At 38.1% G+C, this 25,090-nt stretch overlaps 2 protein-coding genes across 4 annotated transcripts in view; one reads left to right on the forward strand and one right to left on the reverse strand.

Annotated features, from left to right (window-relative positions):
• On the reverse strand, nt 1-13,332 carry ANKRA2 (ankyrin repeat family A member 2). Of its 2 annotated transcripts, none has more exons than XM_054486938.2 (9): nt 12,789-13,332; nt 10,250-10,642; nt 8,789-8,947; nt 5,232-5,297; nt 3,155-3,252; nt 2,524-2,649; nt 1,983-2,049; nt 1,068-1,148; nt 1-518 (listed from the first exon to the last, which is right to left on the reverse strand). In XM_054486938.2, exons 2-9 carry the CDS (start codon nt 10,536-10,538, stop codon nt 463-465), a joined length of 942 nt encoding a protein of 313 aa, XP_054342913.1. In that variant the 5' UTR covers nt 10,539-10,642; nt 12,789-13,332; the 3' UTR covers nt 1-462. The 2 variants fall into 2 exon arrangements, with proteins under 2 accessions (XP_054342913.1, XP_054342914.1); XM_054486939.2 differs by having other exon boundaries at nt 10,237-10,642; nt 12,789-13,003.
• UTP15 (UTP15 small subunit processome component) overlaps nt 13,078-25,090 on the forward strand; it is a 14,999-nt gene continuing 2,986 nt past the window's right edge. Inside the window, exons 1-8 of one of the 2 annotated variants that reach the window (XM_054486936.2) lie at nt 13,078-13,545; nt 14,879-15,051; nt 15,858-15,950; nt 16,043-16,227; nt 17,120-17,298; nt 18,192-18,317; nt 19,997-20,132; nt 24,506-24,590. In XM_054486936.2, coding sequence (XP_054342911.1) covers nt 14,962-15,051; nt 15,858-15,950; nt 16,043-16,227; nt 17,120-17,298; nt 18,192-18,317; nt 19,997-20,132; nt 24,506-24,590 — 894 coding nt within the window. In that variant the 5' untranslated portion in view covers nt 13,078-13,545; nt 14,879-14,961. The remainder of the gene's footprint in view (nt 13,546-14,878; nt 15,052-15,857; nt 15,951-16,042; nt 16,228-17,119; nt 17,299-18,191; nt 18,318-19,996; nt 20,133-24,505; nt 24,591-25,090) is intronic. The other variant, XM_063664895.1, reaches the window with a different exon arrangement.

Here is a 25,090-nt window from a genome sequence, read left to right on the forward strand (position 1 = left end):
TGACAGAAAAAGTATTTTATTTATTTATAATATCATTTTGTAAACAATCACACTGTGCACTTTTTAATTCAACAATAAGAACAATTTTTTTTCTAGGGATTTATAGCAAACCCTATATAAAGTGAATGACTTAATACACGAGTGAAGATGACTAGGGTAGAATAATTTCTGAAAATGTCAAATTACAGCACTTGATACAAAGACCGATGTTAACTATCTGTACCATAAAAATTTACATGCCATGAAACATTAATTTATAATTTTAAATATACAGTAAAACATAGTTATAAAAAGAGTATTAAATTTATTATAAACCAGTGAATTACTCAGAGAAATATTTATTAAAACCTACTAAAAACCAGTAAATATTGCAACTGAGGTAAAAATTTATAAGTAAACAAAACTATCATTTATAAGGACCAAGAAGTAAACAAAAGGGCAGACATTTTCTGATGACTGTGTCTACTCCTTGATATTTTGAAGCAGCTTCAACAAATGTGACTCAATAACCTGTTGAACTAGAACAGATAGGTAATCAAGATTACTGCACAGTGACTACAAAATTTCTTTTAAAACTATCAAATTTAACTTATCCCCAATATTTTCCTAAAATAAAGTTATTTCTAAGCAGGATACATGCATAGTCTGAGAGCAATAATACAATGCAATACTTGAAAAAACTTGCAACTTAGTCTGTCACTGAGTAACTGTCCAAGTTACTGGACGTTGTGTCTTGGTTTATTTTTGAAACCGAAAGAGAGTCCAGAATACAAGGTTATCCTAAAGTTGCCCTACAAATAGTTTGCCATCAAAATATGAAATAAATCTTATAAACAGGTATGCACTTATCCTCCAGTAACCAATTATTTGGGTTGGTGAAAAGTATAGTAACAAACTCATTTCTAGACTTTATAGGAATTTGTGGACTTTTCCCAAAGTTAAAAGTGTATGTCAGGAGTTGGGATAACATGTTTTAGGATTACAGTGATAAAGATGGTTTGGAGTACTGGCTTATACTATTTACAGAGCTTTACTAAGATGAGACACAAGAGTTCTAACACACTTACCACTTCTATAGCCTAGCGCTACAGCTAGATCCATAGAATTATATCCAGAGTCAGTTTCAATTGTTGGATCAGCCCCACTTTCTATACCAAAATAGAAAAAACTACATAAATGAAATGAAAATGCAGATATGTTTGTCTATTATTGGCTCATGTACAAATAGCTGGAGAGATTTTTCAGTTTGAGAATGTTTTTAGGATAGTCTGACAAAGTACAGAGTGCATGGGGTACTTAGAATTTACTTTAGTGGATTGGAGGGAAGACACTTCAAACAAACAGCATCATCTAGAGCAGCTGAAACTCACACAATTAAAGATAAAGCTCATGCATAAAGACACTGTATAAAGAAAACAACAGTGAATTCATTTTCTTTTCTTCTTTTTTTCTTTTCTTTTGACAGAGCCTTGCTCTGTCGCCCAGGTTGGAATGCAGAGGCGCAGTCTCGGCTCATTGCAACCTCTGGCCCTGGGGTTCAAGCGATTCTCCTGCCTTAGCATCCTGAGTAGCTCGGATTACAGGCGCCCACCTGCCTGGCTAATTTTTGTATTTTTTGTAGAGACAGGGTTTTGCCATGTTGGCCAGGCTGGTTTGAACTCCTGATCTCAAGTGATCCACCCACCTCGGCCTCCCAAAGTGCTGGGATTATAGGCTTGAGAAACGGTGCCTGGCCACATAGTGGATTCACATGTGACCCCCCAAATGAAAGCAACAAGGATAAAAGGTCCAATTGCAGGTGTGGTATGTGATGGAGCTGCTTCTCACATGGGCAACTTTTGGTGGCAGGTGCTCTAAGGGTGAAGAGCAGCAAGATTCATGTATTTAACAATAGTTAATGATTCTCCTGAGTAGTACCAGGGGAGGCTAGGTCGAAAAAATCAAGTCCTCACATGGCATTTTCTAAATTTTTATCTGCTTACCTAAGAGCATCTTTACACATTTCACATGATTTCCATGTACAGCATAAAGCAGAGGTGTTCCTCCATTCTGCAAAATGAAAAGGTGATTCAGAGTTTTTCACGGTGACCAAGACTCAAGTAATTTAATGCTGCTGTGAGAAGTTTTACTAGAATTAGACATACAATCATTTACAGTAATTTTAATATTTTGTGAAGGATACTTAAATCAGAACTAATAATTGAGTCTATGATATTAACTTTTTCTTCTACATATTTAGCTAATTAATTATTCTTCTTTATTTATTCTTTTATTTATTTTTTAGAAACAGGGTCTCACTGTCACCCAGGCTGGAGTGCAGTGGTGCAATCACAGCTCACTGCAGCCTCAAACTTCTGGGCTCAAGCTATCCTCCCGCTTCAGCCTCTCAAGTAGCTGGGACTACAGGTGTACACCACCATGCTCAGTCTATTTCTTCTTTAATAAAACTTACTGCATCTCTCCCAAACCAAATAAATTCTAAAACTTGCTAGAGTCATTTTAAATTTAGTATTACAAACTTACCCAATCATATTCATTTACATCAACTCCACAATCAAGCAGCATTTTGACAATATCTGTGTAGCCTTTACTACAGGCCAACGACAGTGCACTTTCTCGACCTTTTCCTAAAAGTTGGGGATCAGCACCCTGGTATGGGAAGTAGAGATAAAAGACTTATCAATTAGTTTAAACAAGAATATTGTTATTCCTGTCAACAATAATTATAGTTCAACACTAGGCCTGGTAATGTTCTGGGCTTAATAAAGAAATAATGGAAACTTTTACTCATGGATGCTTTTATTGAGATTGCCTGGATGCCTTCCTTCCTCCGTACTGTATCAATCCTAATTATCCTTTCACTCTGGAGTCAAGTCACAGCTCCTCCATGAAGCCTTCTCCTTCAAAGCTGACAGTACTTCTGTCCCATGGGATGTAGAGGGGTCTGGGCGTTAAATTATTTCTCACTGTTGCATGTATGATTAGTCTTGCCTTCCCAACTAGATCCAAGTTCCATGAGAATATGAAAAGCATTAAACTTTTTTTGGTAGCCTCTACCATTATATCTAGCTGGCTGGATATATAAAAACTCTACTAAAGACTTAACTGAACTTAAGTAACTATACATATACATTTTCTGAGGCATTTTCCTTACATTCTGAAGTAGGAACTCTACCACAGCTATTTGCCCGTGTGCTGCAGCCCACATCAGAGGAGTAAATCCTTCTTCATCCGTGTGATTGATAACATTTTCTATTTAAAAGAAAAGCAATTTTCGTGATCTAATTTAACAACCATATCTTAATATCACTATGAAAAACTGGCATTCCGAAGAGTTGATTATAATACTCAGTAAAGTTCACTTTGTGCTGACTTTTCGTTGGTGTCCTATTGCATGTTGTTGTAATTTGTAGTCTGAGTGTGTTACAATATGCCTCAATGTACATAGCCGGGTTCAGATAGCATATTACTTAAATTATAAACTACCAGACATGACATAATGCCAGGTACAAGGCAGTCAAGAGAACACTGGTCTCAGAATCAGGAGACCACAGTTTGAATCCTGGCTCTGTCACTTTCCAGCCATGTGACCCTGGGCAAGACACTTAATTTCTTCAATATACAGAATTCCTTGCTTACCTCAACGTACAGTTGGGAGGATCATAATAAAAGTGAGATTATATGATAGCCCTCAGCATTACAGAAATATATAAACTTATTGAATCTTATTAAAGCTATCTTCTACTCCATAGCTAACACTGCTGCCTGTGAATTTCTCTCATTCTCGTGGTTTGCTAACATAATGTTACGTGGATGACAGATAATAAATGTGAATGAATAGTCTGAAATACAGTACCACGCAATTCTACCTTGAACCCCTTTTTCTTCCCTAGATTGTCTGCTAGTTATTAAGTCCACAGCCTTTTCCCCAAATTTATTCAGTAGATTGAAAAGCCTCCAAATACTCACAAACAAACAGAAATATAAGGTTAAGTCTTTCTCATAAAAATGACATGATTAAGCAAAATAAAACTCTTTGATCAGACTCCCTGTACTCAATAAACAGTTTTGGGACAACTGGCTAACTTTTTAAAGCATGAAAATAAAAACACAATTCAATCTTTACTTCATTACAATAAAACATATTCCATATGAGTTAAATATTGAAATGTAAAAAGGAAACCCCAGAAGTTCTAGAATAAGGAATGAGTGAATTTATTTATAATCTTGAAATGGAAAATCCTTTCTAAGCAAGATATAAAATCCAGAAGTCACAAAGAAGACAATAAATTTATGACTTACAAATGTTATGCTTTCAGAACTTCATAAAGGAAGTCAAAGGAAAAATGACAAGCTGGGGAACAATATATGCAACATAAACAACAACAAAAAAAGCTAATTTCCTTAATTTAGAGTTTATATACTAATATATAGCAGGCAGTTCACACGCAAAAAATTCCAGTAGACCATAACTTAAAAAATGTAAATGAAACTACTCTGAGATGCCATTTTTCACACGTCAGATCAGCAAAATTTGGAGTCTGCTAATATCTTGTATCAGTGAGGGTGTGGGAAAACAGAAACTCTAGCTCTTGTGTGAGGACACACATCTGGTTATATATATATATATAAAAAATATATATTTACATATATAAAAAAATACGTATATATATATATATACCCTCTGACCCAGCAAATCTACTTGTGGGAATCTGCCCTATAGATATACTTTAAGTTTTAAGTATAAACTTAAAACTTAAGGGGGGCAGTTAAAAAAAATAACGTAGAACATGTACATGCAATACAATGCACACTTATGGAACTATGAAAAGAATAAAATAGGTCTTTAATACGTGCTTATATGGAAAGCTCTCCACAGTATTCAGTGTAAAACGGTGCAATGTAGTGTATATTTTCCCTTTTGTGTAAATAACAAGCACATATACATTCTCACACATAACCCGAAACATAAATAGAAATGTTTTCAAAAAAATTTACTGAAAATGTAAGAAACTTATAATGTTTGCTTTAGGGGAAAAGGCAACGGTGGTAAAGGAACTTTTATGCTTTATATTCCTTTTTTTTTTTTTTACTATCCATTGGGTTATCTACTTGGTGAGTTTATGTAACTATTTGTTTTTGTCTTTAGACTTTCTTATATTAAAATAAAACAATAACAAATCTAATAAATCCTATTGAATTTGTTTAAATATTTTTAAATAGGCTATTACCTTGTTCGATACGAGTGGCCAGATAGAGCATCTCTCCCTGAGCAGCCAACTGGTGAACAGACAAAGCTGAAAGAGTATCATAAAATGCTTCATGCATTATCTATAGGGTACACTTGCATCATCCCACGGTTCATGTTTGTGTCACCAATTTTCTTTTCCAAAACAAAAACTATAATTTTATTGTTTTAAAAATATAACTTAAAATGTATCCTAAAATTACGGCTGGGCGCGGTGGCTCATGCCCATAATCCCAGCACTTTGGGAGGCAGAGGCAGGTGGATCACTTGAGGTCAGGAGTTCGAGACCAGCCTGGCCAACGTGGCAAAACCCTGTCTCTACAAAAAATACAAAAATTAGCTTGGCATGGTGGCATGCGCTTGTAATCCCAGCTACTTGGGAGGCTGAGGCTGGGGAATCACTTGAATCAGGGAGGCAGAGGTTGCAGTGAACTGAGATTGTGCCACTGCACTCCAGTCTGGGTGACAGAAAAAAAAAAAGTACCCTAAAATTACAAGTACTCATTCTGTATCTGAGAATTGATTCATATTTATTTAAGGCAATTCTGATATCTACAATTTTATTTTTATGAGACAGGGTTTCTTCATGTTGCTCTGGCTGGCCTTGAACTCCAGGGCTCAGGCAGATCCTCCCACCGTGACCTCCCACAGTGCTGGGATTACAGGCGTGAGCCACCACGCCTCGGCCTTTTTAAAAAATCTTCAAATTGGTATTATCAATGAAATGTATTCTGAAGAAATGGCTTAGATATTTAATTTTTAAAATGCTATTTCTGCATCCAAACTTATGAGGAAGATGGGTCTTAAAGACACGAAGACACTCTTTTGTCTTTTTATTGACTGACCCCATTGTGGTCTTAAATATTTTTATTTAGAGACTCCATGAGGTTTTCTTTTTACAAGGAATGAGGTCACAAATGAAAAACTGGCCTTGAGAGTAAATTTATTTATTTATTTATTTTGAGACAGGGTCTCGCTTTATCACCCAGGCTTGAGTGCAGTGGTGTGATCTTAGCTCACTGCAGCCTCAACCTCCTGGGCTCAAGTGATCCTCCTGCCTCAGTGCCCCAAATAGCTGGAACTATACAGGTGGGCGCCACCACGTCCAGATAATTTTCATATTTTTTGTAGAGACAGGATTTTACCATGTTGCCCAGGTCTTCAACTCCTGAGCTCAAGCGATCGGCCAGCCTCAGCCTCCCAAAGTGCTAGGATTATAGGCATGAGCCACTGTGCCTGGCCTGAGAATAAATTCTTGAGTGTAGGCCTAGCTGTGGCTAATTAGCTGTGTGATGTTGGATAACTTTAAACATTTTTGTCTGTAACGTGAGATGTAAATCAAATGATCTTAGGTATTTGTTTTTAGCTCAAAAATTCTATGGTGGATTATTTTAAGACAACTTCTTTAAAGACAATGCCAAATAGGGAGAGTTCTCCTTAAAAATTAGTAGCATTTGATCATTGACTTCAATGATATGATTGGATGGCCTTACTACAGAAGGAAAAGCAATTGGTGTCCTACGCAAATTTATATAAGTAAACCAGAAATGGCCAACAGGTGGGGTGAGAGTCCTACAGGAAGATTCTTCCTAGCTCAATTGGTACAGTATGTGACTCAGAAATCAGGAGGGATTTAGTGTTTCCAAAGAAAAAACAGATTTTGTCATGCTTTAGAATATAGATATATTTATATTACATTCTCAAATACAGTGATGAACATAAATACAGTTAAATACTAACACAAATACAGTTCCTGTTTTTCTTTTTTTAACCTACTTATACTATATAGAATATTTTTGTATTTTAAATAGAAAAACTTCCTCTAGAACGATTCTACATTAAAAAATTGTGGATTCAAGGTATTAAAAGAGGTGGTTTCATATTCATATTATATTCAAATTCAAAATTACAGTGCAAATTACTCAGCTTTTACTACAAAATCATTTATTGATTAGTGATCTGGTTTATAAGTAAAATGTGAAGCCTTGAACTCCAAGAAGATGAAAATACTGACAGTGTCTTAATTTCAAAGGGCTCAGAATTATTATTTTTAATCTCTATTATTTATTAACTCACTATTTTTATAGTAAAACTTTTAAGTTTTCATAATTAATATTTTAATCTGTATTTGCTCTCAAAAGAGAAACATAATACATGAACTATTTATTTATTTATTATTGATTGATTGGAATCAGGGTCTCACTCTGTTGCTCAGGCTGGGGTACAGTGGCATGATCACAGCTCACTGCAGCTTTGACCTCCTGGGCTCAAGTGATCCTCCTGCCTTAGCCTTTTGAGTATGTGGGACTACAGGTGTTTGCCACCACACCTAGCTAATTAAAAAATTTTTTTTTGGTAGAGATGGGATCTTGTTATGTTGCTCAGGCTGGTCTTGAACTCCTGAACTCAAGTAATCCTCCTACCTCAGCATCCCAAAGTGCTGGGATTATAGGTGTGACCCACTGTGTCTAGCCCCACATGAAATATTTAAAAATGCAATAATATATGAAAAAGTTTACAACTGCTAAAACTACTAGGACATCACTTAAGCTTTTAAAAAACTTAAGTATAATGCACTTATTTATTTTTAATTGACAAATAATAATTGTGTATATCTATGGAGTACAAAGGAGTATTTTAATATATGTTTACATTGTGGAATGATTAAAGCCAATTAACAAATCTATCACCTCACGTACTTATTTTTTTTGTGGTGTAAACATTTAAAATTTACTCTTTTAGCAATTTTGAAAAATACAATGCATTATTTTTTTTTTTTTTATTTTTTTGAGACAGGGTCTCACTCTGTCACCCAGGCTGGAGTGCAATGGTGCTATCTCAGCTCATTGCAACCTGCTCCTCCCAGATTCAAGTGATCCTCTCACTTCAGCCTCCCAAGTAGCTGGGAACACAGGCATGCACCACCACGCCTGGCTATTTTTTGAAATTTTTTTATTTTTTATTTTTTGCATTTTTAGTAGAGACAAGGTCTTGCTATGTTGCCCTGGCCAGTCTTGAATTACTGAGCTCAAGCGACGCACCAGCCTCGGCCTCCCAAAGTGTTGGGATTACAGGCGTGAGCCACCACGCCCAGCCTTCAGAGCATCATATTTATTATAGTCACCATTATGTACAATAGGTCATTAAGTAGTCCTCCTGTCTAGCTAAAACTTTGTATCCTTTGATCAGTATCTCTACCTTTTCAGCATCTACTCCCCTCTTCCAGCCTCTGGTAAACACCAGTCTATTGTGTACTTCCACTGAGTTCTACTTTTACAGATGTCGCATATAGTGAGATCATGTGGTATTTGTCTTTCTATGCCTGACTTCTTTCACTTAGCATAATGTCCTCCAGGTTCATCCATGTGTCGCCAAGTGACAGAATTTCCTTCTTTTTTAAGGTTGAATAGTATTCCATTGTGTAGTATAACACATTTTCTTTATCCAGAAAACATGCATTTAATGAAATAATGTTTTAAAATCAAACTCTTGAAAGTATTACATTAAGAATATAGTAATACATCAGTGGCAAATACTTACAATTTGCTAACAGAGGTGTGGTAGAGACCTCATTTCCTCTGTGTTTGTTGGTTAAAGTAGTTGACTGTTTTATGGGTGAGAAATGCTTTGTTGTAGAGGGGGTGTAGACATGCCTTACTTGAATTCCCGGAGAAGGAGATGTATGGATATTGCATTCAGCTAAGAAAAAAACAAATGTAAACACAATAAAAGCATTTCAGTAAGAGGTCTATGTCAATGTCTACATTTAAAAAGAAACACATGAGGTATAATAGCTTCAATTAAACTATTTATCAAGTGATACTAAATTGTTTTTATCATAAAAGTCCATACTTCCTTGTTTGCATAATGGTTAGTAAAAAAAAAAAAAAGTCTAGGCTGGGCAGGGTGCTCACGCCTGTAACCCCAGCACTTTGGGAGGCCAAGGCAGGTGGATCACCTGAGGTCAGGAGTTCGAGACCAGCCTGGCCAACATGGTGAGACCCCATTTCTACTAAAAATACAAAAAATTAGCCGGGCACGGTGGCACATGCCTGTAATCCCAGCTACTCGGGAGGCTGAGGCAGGAGAATTGCTTGAAGCCAGAAGGCGGAGGTTGCAGTGAGCCAAGATCTCGCCACTGCACTCCAGCCTGGGTGACAGAGAGAGGCTTTGGCTCAAAAAAAAAAAAAAAGTCTATATAACCACAGTGAAAGTTCTGCAAGAAAATATATTAATCTTGAGTGATGTTATCCTAAGAGAATAGTTTTATTATTCAGGGTATCATTATAAAAGCACATCTAGAGCATGATGACAGACTTCACTGCATTAAAGCATAGAAAGTGAATGTACATTAAACATTCATAGAACACGAATATTCAGGAATGGATATTACGCTAATTCATTTCTAAAAGGAACATGTGTTTTTTTTTTATGATTTTATTTTTTGAGACAGTCTCACTCTGTCACCAGGCTGGAGTGCAGTGGCACAGTCTTAGCTCACTGCAACCATAGCCTCTGTGGTTCAAGCAATTCTTGTGCCTCAGCCTCCCAAGTAGCTGGGATTACAGGCGTATGCCACCATGCCCGGCTAATTTTTGTATTTTTAGTAGAGACGAGGTTTCATCATGTTGGCCAGGCTGGTCTTGAACTCCTGACCTCAAGTGATCTGTCCACCTCGGCCTCCCAAAGTGCTGGGATTATAGGCAAGAGCCACTGTGCCCGGCCCTATGATTTTAAAAGGAATAATAGGGAACTTCATTAGGGAATTTATAAACAAATATTAAACAAGAAGTTTTTAAAAAAATCAACATGTACTTCCTTTAAATTAGATATTATATAATCTGAAATTATTTTAATTTTGGTTTCTGTGAGATTCCAGAAAATCACATTAAAAAATGACTTCTAAACTGTCTTCCCAAACTCAAAATCTCATGATTGGGAAAATAACCCAAATATACAAAAACAAAAACAAATGCAGATATTTATACCATAACTTTCAACCTTTAAATAGGACAGATGCCACCTCCAGGTCAGAGTTAACCTGATCTTGAATATTTTTACTATCTTCTTCATTTAAGGACTTCACAAATCGAGAACACACATTCATATCAAATCGGTTAGGCAATATGAATTTCATTCCCATGGCAACACTCTGAGCTGACCCTTCTTCTGAATTTGGGTCCAGTGGATGTTCTATTTTAATGTCTGGCATGCCAGTTAGGCTATAAGTGCTGGGACATTCTTCCACTATAAGCTGGGCTCCAATATCCAGATTTGTTGATGTAGCCATGATTTCCACTGTAGTTTCAATAATTAAAACATTTCTTCACGATTTCCTCTTGGTTTTGTAAGAGCAGTATCCAATGTATTCTTGGAATCTGGATATTTAAAAATCTGAGAGAAAAAAATTAGAAAATTAAAAGTATTCTATCAACTTAGGTAAAAATACACAAAATAATCATTTTCAATCAAGTATTGAAACAATGCTCTTGAAAGCACCTATACATAATAGAAAGAATATAATGTTCAGAGGTAGAGAAACCTGGGTACGAATCCAAACTTTGACATTAATTAGCTGTGTGACCTGTAGAAGTTATTCAATCCCTCTGCGCTTCCGTGTCATTTATAAAATAGGGATATCACCATTAACCTTATAGGGTCCTGGTAAAGACCAAATGAAATACTGTACAGTGACATTCTCACCTCCATCATTAAATTCCAATACATTTTAGTTACTGTTTCTCCCATTTCCCATACCTGAATATCGCCAAATGGATAAAAGATCTGGCTAACAATGAAAATAAACTTTAACCTCTTACCTAAGGTTAGTTCTTTAATATGCTATGTTTATATAGGTGGCCCTTAGTTTGAATTTAAGAAATGATAATTCATGTTGTATCCAAGTTTATTGGCATTGTTATTTATAACACCGTGATTCCTAGACCATGAAAGGCTTTACAAAGCTTTGGTTTTGATGAACTGAAGGTACATTTATCAATTTTTGTTCAGATTAAGCATTAGCAACTTAATGTAGGTTTTCATGAAAAATAAAGTAGGTAGACTATGGATTGGCTTTCCAAGATGTATAATTGTCTTAGATACCTTATCATTTGGGACAGGAAGGAAATTAATAACTTCCAGTTAGTTTTTTCATGTTAGGGTTAATCGCCTCTTAGAAATTTTGAGAGGGTGAAGGGTGTTTCAAAATTGGAATTGGAATTAAAAGAAAAATGCATTAGGATCACAATGGAGCAAGGGTCGCCAAACCATACATTTACAGATAACCACCTTCTACAATTTTAAAAACATTTTCAAAGATTAATCCTTATAACAATCCTTTGAGTAGGCAGGTCAGGTAATCATATGTCCACCTAGGAGGGGAAAAAAAGGAAGCTCATGAATTATGAGGGCTTACTCAGCTCTTCTGACTCCATCACTCTGACCATTAAAATGAGGCAGCACTAAACAAAGCCAAAACCTCCACGAGAGAGTTGAATAAACAACACATAGTATAGTAAGGAAAAAAAAAAAAGCAGGAAGTAAGAAGGTTAATACATTTGGGCAAAAAGAAGGAAACCAGAAAAGAAAATTAGTTCAGTGATTCAAAGGGAGATGGATGTGCAATGCATTAGTCCATGAGTCTTAAAAGGGACTGGACAATATGAACTGTGTTTCCTGAGGGAAGAACCATCTCCCCCTTTCTCCTATCCAGTGGTTGGCTAAGTGCAACTCTCCTAAGCTCTCTGAGCACCCTGCATATATCTGTATTTTAGCATTTACCATTCTCTTGACAATTACCATTTAAATAACAGCTAAATTGAAAACTCCCCTAGCATGGGGACCACTCTTACTAATTTTTGCACACAGAACAGTACTTGGTCCTACCAGGTGCTCCATAAATATTTTCTGATCTTAACTTTAACAATTTTTTCCATATTCTTTTCTATTTCTAATATTTGCTGATTAGACCTGACTTTCCACTCCCAACATCGCTACTAACTAGCTGGGCAATCCTGGACAAATAAATAATACAAGTTTTCTGAAATTCATCTATTATAAAAAGGTGTTGAAATAGGCCTTTCTAATATTCTTTCCAGCTCTAAACAGCTTCCATGTTACAAATCAGGGTTTATAGATGGAATTACAGGTCTTCGAGAGAAGAACAGCAAATGTGCTTAAGGGAAGGGGGTGGGTGGAAAATGAACGCTTATCTTGCCACAGCAGTCTAACGAGAGGAGAAGCAAAGTTGATTGGTAGGCCAAAATTTTGAAGAACAGGAGAGGGAGGCGGGGGTGAGGGGAGTGGGGTAAACAGGACTTAGAAGAGGTGGTGGTGAGAAAAAGGGGGTAAGGCAATCGATAGCTAGGTTCACCTCGATCTGTCAGAGCCCAGGGATGAAGGGATAGAGAGTCTAAGGAGATAAAGTGGGCAGCTATGCTAGTTCCTGTGGATGCTAATAACAAGAGCCTCTCGTTTCTTCCTGATGCTGGAATTATTCTACAAGGAGAGGAAGGTGCTATGAAAATAAATGATGCCTCACAGGCGACAGGTGTCCCAGCGTCCCGAGACAGGAGCCCGCTGGAGGGGAGACTCCTGTAGGAAAGAAAGTCCGTTCTGTCGCCACCGGCCAGCTGTGCCCGAAAAGTCCCAGGAAGAAACTCTCGCTCATCCGCGGCGAGCGGATCCCGGGCACAGGGGCTGGAAGCCGACCCGGTGAGAGTGCAGAGTCTCGCGACCACCGACGACAGCAGACAGCGAGTCGGGCCTTCCCATCTGAGACCAGCTTCAGTAAAGGCCTCCAAGCCCGGGCTTGTTTTGGCCGCGACGTCACTTCCGATTTCTTCTTTCGCCTTCTGCCTAAAAAACGTTCCGCAGCAGTGCAGCTGAAATTTTCAGGTTTTCTTTTTTTTGTCTCTCTCTCCTTTTTTTTTTTTTTGCCGCCTTTACGCTCCGAGGCCCATCCTGCCGGAGTACTACACAGACACGGTCATTTCAGTTGACGGTTCTGGGTCGCCAGAGCAGAGTAAGCCCCAATTTTGCCCTCCGGCCTCCTACTCCAGATCGCCCCGCCCACCTGACCCGCCTCTGCGCCGCCGGGCTGCGTGACTCTCAAGAGCGTGCGCTGGTACGTCATCTTCGTGCGACGTTCGGTTCGCTGTGTGTGTCGCCGGCTCCTTGAGGGTCCATGTGATTCTTACGCCAGTGCTGCTGAACTGTGCAGGATAGGGAGCTGGCACAGTCCGATTAATTGTCCTTGGGTCGAGGTGTCTCGTCGGACCCTTTGGGGCTCAGTGGAGGTAGGTGAAGGCGGCTACCATTGAGGGAAGCCCACATTCACAGCCAGCCTTCCTGTGTTATCTGGCATGCTCTTCTGGGGCTTCCCAGGCTGTATAGGAGAGTGGCTAAATACTTTAACCGGCTCAAGTTCCCCTCAATTAAGCTTCGACCTAGATTCTTCTCTGCGATTACACCCTCTCCTGTCCACCGTTGTTAGTTCCCGGAGTAATCAGCAACTCTCCAAGGCAATGGACACATTTCCGTCTTTGCCTTTGGTTACTAGGCTCCCTCAGGTGAAGTGAACGTAATGGAGTTTTAAAAGATTTGGGAGATAAAATCAGCAGATCTTGTTAACTATTTGGATGTTAGGAGTGAGGAAGAAGGACACGTCAAGGCTGAGTCTAGGTTAATATCTGGTGCCAGTCACCAGCCAAAATGGAGTATATTGGAGTAAGCGAGGGCACAGACCATGTCTTTATTTCATTCACCATTATATCCCCAGTGCCTAGAGCAGTGTCCTGCACATTGGTAGGTACTTTAATGAACAGAAGAGTATTCCCCCTTTAATCATTGGTCATTGTATTTCATTAAAGCACCTTTTAAATATATGTTACACCTATTTATCGTGGTGTTACTAATGTAAAGTTGTCAGGCTTTTTGGAATAGATGATGAGCAGCACCTCTGGAATCATTTACCTGATAACATGAATCTCTTTGCAATTGAATCGTTCTGGAAAAATGTTTTGGCTTGATTGCATGTTATTTAAAAGTTTTATCCTATTCTGCCACTTTAGTGTTGAATTTAATTTCAGGATTGCTTTATTACAGTTTTCTTTCCTACTGTTTAAACCTTTTAAAGTAAATTTAATTTTAAGCTTCTACATTAGAATATTAGCTTTGTGGTTTCTTACTTCTTGGCATTTTTAGGCTTTCAGGAAATCAAGTCCGTAACTATAATTGTTATAGATTAAATGTCATCTTAAACTTGGTTTCAGGAAACTTGTATTTGCCGTTTCACCTTAATATTTCCTGTTACCAAAAAATGGACACTCAAAGCCAGCATGATCCTTTTTGGTTTGGCTACTGTAAGGCTGTGCTAGATGTATTCCCAAGTGTTGTAAAATGGTTGGCTAGGTGTGAGAACCTTTGTGTACAGCTGAATAGATGGTGCGATATGATAGCCCTTACTTTAATTATTCCTGCTTTCTATAGATTGCCTTTTCTGGGTTACAATTAAATGGCTTATTGGTCTCTAATCTATATACTTCCACACAGACTTTTTAAAGAAAGCAGAGTGAAAATCAACTATATGTACAAGTTTATAATATGTATATAAAATATTTTATTTTTCAGAATTAAGGCAGAGTCACTGTAATTATTTCTAATACCAATTCCAAAATAGTGACTCTTGGACAATAGTGCAATTATATGGAATTATGGCTGGTTATAAGCCTGTAGCTATTCAGACATATCCTATACTTGGTGAAAAAATCACCCAAGATACGCTGTACTGGAACAACTATAAGGTGAGTGTGGGACATAATGAGGAGGGAGGGATTTGTGTTTATGCCAATTTCTCTAGCGTATGTTATACTCTGGATGCTCTAACAGAGAATTATTAACTAAAAACAATGTTATCAGCAGCTTATAGTTTGGGCAGATAATTTGATATCTATTTTTTCTTGGAATTTTATGTAAAAGTCCATATGGCTTAATCAGATTAACCATACAAATGCCTACCACAGAACAGATGATCAATCAATGCCAAATGAATTAAATTTTAAAATTTGAATCTCATATGTGTAAAGATGTTTATTGAAGTGTTGCTTGTAATAGTAGAAATCTTGAAAAACCTATGTCTATTAGTAGTGGACTGGTATAGTAAATTACAGTGTGCCCTTATAATGGATGGTAAGTCTCTTGCTCCCGTGAAAGCTAATATGTGTTACTAAGTGAAAAGAAGCAAGATGTGGAACAGCCTGCATGATATGATTATCTTTTTGTTATTTTAAAAGTACAAGTACGTGGTTATTGTATGCTGGTATAGACATGATAACTTTTTTTTTTTTTCCTGGTAGAAATCACAGTAAACTCAATAGCTGGAGAGAAAGAGTGGGGTGTGGCTTTCTAACCATATGTTTATTTCAGTGGCAACAAGAATAGTCTGGGTGATGAGATATGTACCTTTTTTGCTTTCTTTGTAATTTTATGTTAAATACAACTTAAGAAATGTTACTAAGAACAAAGAGAAATGGTCTGTAAGAAATTATGTAATGCATAAATAGGTCTTACCAGTGGTAACTCTGTTAACACGCTATTATTTTTTATTAAGACCCCTGTTCAGATTAAGGAATTTGGTGCAGTTTCAAAAGTAGACTTTTCTCCTCAGCCTCCATATAATTATGCTGTCACAGCTTCCTCAAGAGTAAGTATAATATTAAATTTCTTTATTTTTCTTTTGTATAGTTTACTACTGATCTTGAGCCATTTGGTGAAATACTGTTTTTCATCTTGTAGATTCACATTTATGGCCGATACTCCCAAGAACCTATAAAAACCTTTTCTCGATTTAAAGACACAGCATACTGTGCTACTTTTCGACAAGATGGTAGATTGATTGTGGCTGGCAGTGAAGACGGTGGAGTTCAACTTTTTGATATAAGTGGGAGGGCTCCCCTCAGGCAGTTTGAAGGCCATACAAAGTAAGAGACAGTTGGTTTCTGTGTGTTCTGGTTTTATTTTGTTGTAAGCTCTTTTTTTCTCTGGACTTTGATTAAAAAGATAGAGATCAGTTTTATGGAGATTATTTGCCTATAGGTACTATATTTCCTGATTGTTCTAAGAGTGCTTAACTTGGGTTCCGTGGTCCAGTTTCATGGGGTTTATGAATTCCCTAGAATTGTATGTGATATTTTAGGAAATACATGTTTATCTAGGGAGCTATTCTGTAGTTTTTGGTTAACTTTAGTGGGGTCTGTGGCCCAGCTGAGATTATGAATTACTGATCTAAAGACAACCTTACAGCTAGTAATGACAGCTCTCTAGGCCTGTACTGTCTTAGAGGCTCTTATGTTGAAGTCAAGTTGGAAGGTGGATTTTCTTCTTGGATTTATAGTATTTTGCCCCTTAATAAATTAAGTGGCCATCACAATTTTATATTATAACTTTGTTTTCAGGATTGCCAGTGTCCTTGCTGAAATTTGTTAAAATTTAACAGAAATTTATGTAACATCATTCTATTTAGTGGTAAATCTTTTTAGAGTTTTTTAAAGAACTTTTTGAAATTTTAAAAATTAAAGTTCCTTTGCTCCCGTATTCAGCAGCTAAGTGGAATTGTTTACATATTAGAAAATATAATTTTAAGGCTATCCTTTAATTTTTTTTAACTTTACAATATAGGAGTATTTACATTTCTTAATTGGCTTGGGGGCAAACACTTGTAAGTTTTCTCTTTCTTTCATGATTTCCCTCTATGAAGACTCCCTGAAACTCAGCTGCTTCTTTTTTAATCTGAGAAAAAGGAGCATTTTATGTTAGAAGGTACCAGAAAAATAATTTTCTTGCTTTTTAATATACTGATCTTCGATCTTTCAGAGCAGTTCATACAGTGGATTTTACAGCTGACAAATATCACGTGGTCTCTGGGGCTGATGATTATACAGTTAAATTATGGGATATTCCAAACTCCAAAGAAGTTTTGACATTTAAAGAACATTCTGATTATGTGAGGTGTGGATGTGCTAGCAAACTTAATCCGGATCTCTTTATAACAGGTTGGTGAACTCTATTCCCTCCTGAAGCAAATAATCTCACGGGGATGTACTTTAATGTTGCTATGGGACTCTTAAAATTTTTTTTATAAAGGAATATGTTTCTGATTAATTCTTCAGTTTTTAAATTAATTTTTATGTATGTATGTTTGTATTTATTTTGAGACAGGGTCTCACTCTGTTGCCCAGGCTGGAGTGCAGTGATGTGATCACAGCTCACTGCATCTGCTACCTCCTGGGCTCAAGTGATCCTCCCACCTAAGCCTCCCAAGTAGCTGGGACTACAGGTGCCCACCACCACGTCCAGCTACTTTGTGTATTTTTTTGTAGAGACGGTTTCGCCATGTTGCCCAGGCTGGTCTCGAACTCCTGGGCTCAAGTGATCCACCTGCCTTAGTTTCCTCCCGGAGGGCTGGGATTACAAGTGTGAGCCACCGTGCCTGGCTTCCAGTTGTTTTTTATTTTCTTATTCTTCTTTTGTTGATTGTTCATGTCTTCCAAATGTGTTTGGAAAAATCAGGCTGTCTTGAAAACATAATAGACTCTCAGAACTGTAATGGATAGTACCCTGCCTCAAGCAGCCAAGAAACAAAGAGTGCAGTTTAGCCTTTGTGGGTGCCTTTACAAAGATTTCCAGATGATTCAGTAGTGACAGTAGTCCAAAGAAAGGAATATTTTAAGATCAGAGCAGGTTAGATTCTGTATAGTATTGTGTAGTGCTTCTTCAGACACGGTCAGTAGTAGAGGGTTTGGAGGTCCTGTGTCTTCATGAATATACATATACGTCTTTTTAAAACTCCATCTAAGCTTTTTTTCCTTTAAAATTTATATCTGGCTACACACAGTTTTTGTTGTTTTAAACAGTCAAACTAAAAATACAAAAATTGACATTTTAGGATCATATGATCATACTGTGAAGATGTTTGATGCACGAACGAGTGAGAGTGTCCTCTCTGTTGAGCATGGGCAGCCAGTGGAGAGTGTCCTACTTTTCCCCTCTGGAGGTCTTCTGGTGTCAGCAGGTACTTCTTAAAAATAGCTTTCACCAGTATTGTTGGTTTTGAATCACATTTGTTTAAAATTAGTTGCTCTTCATAATTTATCAGTGTGCACTTGAATTGCATATCTAAGTTTTTGTTCAAACAGTTGATAGGTAGGACTGGCAAGCAGTTATCATTTATTGTGTACCTAATGTGAGCCAGGCACTGTGTTGTTATATACATATTAACTCTAATGCCCTAGATGATGCTACAAGGTAGTTAGCTTTTTCCCTACTTTACAGCTAATGAAGTAAAAGTTTTAACTTATTTTTCCAAGGCAAAGTGGTAAGTGGCAGATCTGAAATCACAGAACTCGAGAGCCTACCTTATGTATTTAGCCCTGTGCCATCTTATTTAACCCCAGAAATTTAGCTCATACTCCTTTTACTTCTACCTAAGAGATGTGCAGCAGCTTTTGAAAATCAGTTATTTGAGATCTAGTAGGCTTGTCTCTTTTTCTGTGACTCTCTTGATTGAAATGCCCCTACCCAGCAAATAGCTGCTAGTACTAGAGAAAGGAGATAATGTGGCCTCAAAAGGGGCCTTGGTACATTTTTCAGCAAGTTGGGACTGAGATGTTTTTCTCATTTTGCACATATTGCATTTTCATAATTACAATGGAAGAAGTAAATTGGCTTTTTTCATTTGTAAATAAAGTAAAAATGTGTTCATATTAGAAGAATGTGTAGGTAGTATGTATACTTGACAACATATACACTGCTGTGTGTACATCCTTTTTTTTTTTCCTTAATTCTAAAATCTGGCTAGAAATTACTCTGTTTTATATTCTTTTCCCCAGTACCTATTTGATTTAAAAATAAGTTGAGGCGGGGTGCGGTTGCTCACGCCTGTAATCCTAGCACTTTGGGAGGCTGAGGCAGGCGGATAGCTTGAGTCCAGGAGTTTGAGACCAGCCTAGGCAACATAGCAAGACTCTAGGACTCCATCTTTAATTAAAAAAAGAAAAAAGTTGATAATGTCAGATGTGTCTACTTTTCTTGCTGTTATTCTGACAAATGGAAAAAATATCATGTTGAACAGGGAGAACAGAAAGCTGTATGCTTATCTCTACTGTGTGTCACTAGCTAATTGTGACCTCGGGCAATCCCTTAAGGTCTCTAGACCTTGAAAATGAGAGGGTTGGACTAGATCAGTGATTTCAACTGTGATCCCTCTTGTGAGGTGCCACATAGGAGTGGAGAGGTGGGAACTGTGAGTTGGGTTCCAACTCCTGTTCCCCAGTCAAGATTTCAGTCTCCCCTTCCATCCCTTTTTCTGTTTTTCCACATTAGACTCTTTTGCTTGATATTTTGCTGCAAATCTACATTATTCACTTCCACCGCTATATAGAATTTCTTTTAAAAAATGATTTTATTATAATTTTCTTAAAATGAACTCTTTCAGTTATACATTTATTTTGCTGGAGTTTCTGTACGCTTCACAAATATTATTTAATGGTCATAACAGTTCTGTGAGGTAGGAACTGTTACTACCAATGACCCAGGAAGTGGTGCATCCAGGATTTTACCAGGCAGCCTGGCCTGGACTCCCTCACTCAGCCTCCATGCTTTGTGGAGTGTCCAGGGAAGAATGCTTTTCAGATCTTTAATATGTTGAATCTGTGGGCAGAATATCCAACTAACGATGGTTTCTTTTTATAGGAGGTCGTTATGTTAAAGTCTGGGACATGTTAAAAGGAGGACAATTGCTAGTATCTTTGAAAAATCATCACAAAACCGTGACATGTTTATGTCTAAGCAGCTCTGGACAGAGGTTACTCTCTGGCTCACTGGATAGGTTGGCATTTTAATTTTTTTGTATATTATTATTAGTGTACAGGTGTTTACTGCTTGAGGAAATGAGTTATTTCAGCAATATTTGTGATAAGTATACGGATAATGATTTCCAGGAGAAAAAAACCTGTTGAGTTGAAAATAGTTTTGACCTTTTGTTTACATATAGCTACTTCTTTTCTTTTCTTTTTTTTTTTTTTGAGACAGAGTCTCACTCTGTCGCCTAGGCTGGAGTGCAGTGGTGCAATCTCGGCTCGCTGCAACCTCACCTCCCAGGTTCAAGTGGTTCTCCTGCCTCAGCCTCCTGAGTAGCTGGGATTACAGGCATGTGCCACAATGCCCGGCTAATTGTTTTGTTTTTAGTAGAGACGGAGTTTCACCATGTTGGTCAGGCTGGTCTTGAACTCCTGACCTCGTGATCCGCCCACCTCAGACTCCCAAAGTGCTGGGATTACAGGCTTGAGCCACCACGCCTGGCCACCCATAGCTACTTATTTTCTCCTTTGACACAATTTGTTTTAACTTGTATACTTAAACAACATTATTGGACTATTTGAATGATAATCTTTCAAATAATGTTATTCTATAAACCATCTTTTAAAACCATTATTGTACATTCATATATTTTGAAATTTTCTTTTTTTTTTTGAGACAGAGTCTTGTTCTGTTGCCCAGGTTGGTGTGCAGTGGCACAATCTGGGCTTACTGCAACCTCTGCCTCCCAGGTTCAAGCGATTCTCGTGACCCAGCCTCCCAAGTAGCTGGGATTACAGGTGTGCAGCACCATGCCTGGCTAATTTTTGTATTTTTAGTAGAGACGGGGTTTCGCCATATTGCCCAGACTGGTCTCGAACTTCTGGCCTTGTGTGATCTGCCCACCTCGCCCTCCCAAAGTGCTGGGATTACAGGTGTGAGCCACTGTGCCTGGCTTAAAATGTTTTTTAAAAATTAGGTAAATTAATTTTTTTTTTTTTTTTTTTTTTTGAGATGGCGTCTCGCTCTGTTGCCCAGGCTGGAGTGCAGTGGTGCGATCTCAGCTCACTGCAACCTCCACTTCCCGGGTTCAAGCGATTCTGCCTCAGCTTCCTAAGTGGCTGGGATTATAGGCGCCTGCCACCCTGCCCGGCTAATTTTTGTATTTTTAGTAGAGACAGAGCTTCGCCATGATGGCCAGGCTGATCTCGAACTCCTGACCTCAGGTGATCCACCCACCTTGGCCTCCCAAAGTGCTGGGATTACAGGCATGAGCCACCACACCTGGCCTAAAAGTTAGATAGCACATTTTATTTAGCCTAATATCTAATGTAAAAATAAAATATATATTACATATAAAATATAATTTCAGCATGTAATCTATGTCAAAATTATTAAGATACTAGAAATAAATTAAGCATCTAAACATGTGCACTATGATACAATAATCGCAAATGCCCAAAATGGGATTACAGTGACTTACACCTGTAATCCCAGTGCTTTGGGAGGCTGAGGTGGGAGGATCACTTGAGGCCAGGAGTTTGAGACCAGCCTAGGGAATATAGTGAGACCCCATCTCTACAAAAAATTTAAAAAATTAGCTGGCCACAGTGGTACACACCTTTAATCACAGCTACTAGGGAGCCTGAGGCAGGAGAAGCACTTAAGCCCAGGAGTTTGAGGTTGCAGTGAGCTGCGATAGTACCACTGTACTCTAGCCTGGGTGACAGTGATACCCTGTCTCTAAAAAAAAAAAAAGAATGATAATATTTTATAAAAATTACTGTCTCAGTTTTTAAATTAAAATTAGATAAAATAAAAAATTTAGTTTCTCATTTTCACTAGGCACATTTCAAGTGGTCAGTAGCCATGTGCAGCTAGAAGCATGGCACAGTTCTAGAATTTACATGATTTAGTATTAATTTTTTTTTTTTTTTTTTTGAGATAGGATTTTGCTCTGTTGCCCAGGCTGGAGGGCAGTGGCATGATCTTGGCTGACTGCAACCTCCACCTCCTGGCTTCAAGCGATCCCCTCGCCTCAGCCTCCTGAGTAGCTGGGACCACTGGCATGCACCACTGTACCTGACTCATTTTTGTATTTTTGTTGAGATAGGGTTTTGCCATGTTGCCGAGGCTGGTCTCAAACTCTTGAGTTCAACAGATCCTCCGGCCTCAGCCTCCCGGAGTGCTGGGATTACTGGTGTAAGCCACCGTGCCCGGCTTACATGATCTATTTTTGATTATTTTATTTCCATATTTTCATTTTTTTCTGCTGTTATGAAAAACTTTAGTTTTCAGCATGTTAATTAAAAAGTATACAGTCATCCCTTGGTAACTGAGGGGAATTGGTTGTGGATGCCCAAGTCCCTTATTTAAAATGGCATATTTGCATATAACCTACACGCATCCACTGTATACTTTAAATCATCGCTGGCTTATTTGTAATACCTAATACAATGCAAATGCTATGTAAATAGTTGTTACACTTTATGTTAAAATTCTGTATTATTTATGTATTTATGGATATTTTCAATCCATGGTTGGTTGAATCTGCAGATGTGGAACCTGCCATAAGAAGGATTGACTGTACATGTTTTAAAAGCTAGAAAATATTTTTAATACAAAGGAATTTTTTGTGTAAATACATAGCAAGTATTTACACATGTTACTGAAATCATGTTACTAGGCAATTTGGGACTTGATTCTTAGGTATGTTCCTAAAAGCTAAGTGTAAATTGGCTCTATTTGTGGTGGTTTCAACCAAGAGTGATTTTTGTTCCTCAAGGAATGTTTGACAATATCTTGAGAAAGTATTGTTTTTTATCACAACTCATGGTACTTACCATATAGGGGATAGAGGCCAGGAAGGCTGCTAAACATCCTGCAATACACAGAACAACCGCTACAAAAAAGAATTCTGTGCCCCAAAATGACAGTAATTCTGAGGTTGAGAATCCCTGATCTTTGGCTTGATGTGTACTTTTTCTTTTGTTTTTTGTTTTTTTTAATTTATTTTTTGTAGAGACAGGGTTTCATCATGTTGCCCAGGCTTGTCTTGAACTCCTGGGCTCAAACAATCTGCTGTCCTTGGCCTCCCAGAGTGCTGGGATTACAGGTGTGAACCATCACACTTGGCTTTCTGATGTGCTTTCATTGATACTTTTTTCTTTTTTTTTTTTTTTAAGGCGGAGTTTCACTCTTGTTGCCCAGGCTGGAGTGCAATGGCGTGGTCTTGGCTCACCGCAGCTTCTGCCTCCTGGGTTCATGTGATTCTCCTCAGCCTCCCGAGTAGCTGAGATTACAGGCATGTGCCACCATGCCCGGCTGATTTTGTATTTTTAGTAGAGACACGGTTTCTCCATGTTGGTCAGGCTGCTCTCTAACTCCCGACCTCAGGTGATCCGCCCACCTCGGCCTCCAAAAGTGCTGGGGATTACTACAGGTGTGAGCCACCGCACCCGGCTGATACCTTTTCTTTACTCCCAAGTTTGATCTTCAGATGACAGTGGCTCATGGTCTGTCCTTCTGTTGTTTTTCTTTTTTTTCTTTTTTTTTTTTTTTTTAATTTTTGAAACAGTCTTACTCTGTGGCCCAGGCTGGAGGGCAGTGGCATGATTTCGGCTCACTGCAACCTCTGCCTCCCAGGTTGAAGCAATTCTCATGCCTCAGCCTCCTGAGTAGCTGGGATTACAGGTGTGTGTCACCACACTTGGCTAGTTTTTGTTATTTTTGGTAGACATCCGGTTATGCCGTGTTGGCCAGGCTGGTCTTGAACTCCTGGCCTCAAGTGATCTGCCTACCTTGGCCTCCCAAAGTGCTGGGATTACAGACCTGAGCCACCAAACCTGGCCCTTCTGTTTTTTTTTTATAAGTGGTTAGTCAAAGTCTTTATACAGATATTATAGTTAGGGCTGGTATACAGCTCTTTTTTTTTTTTTTTTTTTAGACAGAGCTTCACTCTTGTTGCCCAGGCTGGAGTGCAATGGCATGATCTTGGCTCACTGCAACCTCCACCTCCCAGGTTCAAGCAATTCTTCTGCCTCAGCTTCCCAAGTAGCTGGGATTACAGGCATTTGCCACCACGCCCAGCTAATTTTGTATTTTTAGTAGAGATGGAGTTTTACCATGTTGGTCAGGCTGGTCTCGAACTCCTGCCCTTGGGTGATTCACCCACCTTGGCCTCCCAAAGTGCTTGAATTACAGGTGTGAGCCACTGTGCCCGGCCTACAGCTCATTTTTTAAGGGATTCAGTGATGAATTAGTTTGTAATTAACATTACTAATCTTTGTTTTTCTTCACTGTTGTACTGATTTTAATGTTTGTATTTTGTTTTCAGAAAATAGAAATTTGCATTTTATACTCATTTTCAAGGTGATTTTTGACAAAGCTTTTCTTTTTTATTAGGAAGGTGAAAGTATACAGCACAACTTCCTACAAAGTAGTCCACAGTTTTGATTATGCAGCCTCAATTTTGAGTCTTGCCCTTGCAGTAAGTACCTTTACCTGTTTTTAAGTCTGTCACTAACCCTACCTGTTAAATGAAACTAAAATGGAACTTTGGGCTTTATTTTTAGATTTGAGTAACTTTTCTTGCCACATTAGATATTTGAGTTAAGACAATTGCTGGAATATGTAACTTGTCCTATTGACTTAGCATGAATTCAGATTTAGGTCCCACTCATTGTATAACTTCAAACTAAATACAGTGCTCTAGGCATTGTTAACACTAAACGCAGGACCTGGGAAACTGGTAAATCTCTCTTCAACTCATTTAACTCAAGAGTATTATAGTACACTAGAAAGGCAGATTAGCTCTCTGAGCAGAAAAAGATGGGGGCGGGGAAAGGGACAACAAAATGAAATATCTCCTTTTCTTTGTTACTGCTCTTTCTGATATGTATACTGTCAAGTTTTATGATAAGCCACATTTGGGCAGGAAGGCATTTGACTATATTATATAGAAATCTGATTTGGGAGAGGAAAAGCTTA

Source organism: Pongo pygmaeus, chromosome 4 (assembly GCF_028885625.2).
Source record: "Pongo pygmaeus isolate AG05252 chromosome 4, NHGRI_mPonPyg2-v2.0_pri, whole genome shotgun sequence".
In the NCBI taxonomy this organism is placed as follows: domain Eukaryota; kingdom Metazoa; phylum Chordata; class Mammalia; order Primates; family Hominidae; genus Pongo; species Pongo pygmaeus.

What these genes read in the sequence shown, in the direction of transcription:
- ANKRA2 (XM_054486938.2), bottom strand. Translation starts at nt 10,538, where the DNA reads ATGGCTACATCAACAAATCTGGATATTGGAGCCCAGCTTATAGTGGAA. An exon ending in CACACCTCTGTTAGCAAATT is followed by an intron (nt 5,298 to 8,788) that starts GTAAGTATTTGC and finishes ATACTCTTTCAG; the next exon opens with CTTTGTCTGTTCACCAGTTG. An exon ending in ATGTGTAAAGATGCTCTTAG is followed by an intron (nt 1,149 to 1,982) that starts GTAAGCAGATAA and finishes ATTTTGGTATAG; the next exon opens with AAAGTGGGGCTGATCCAACA.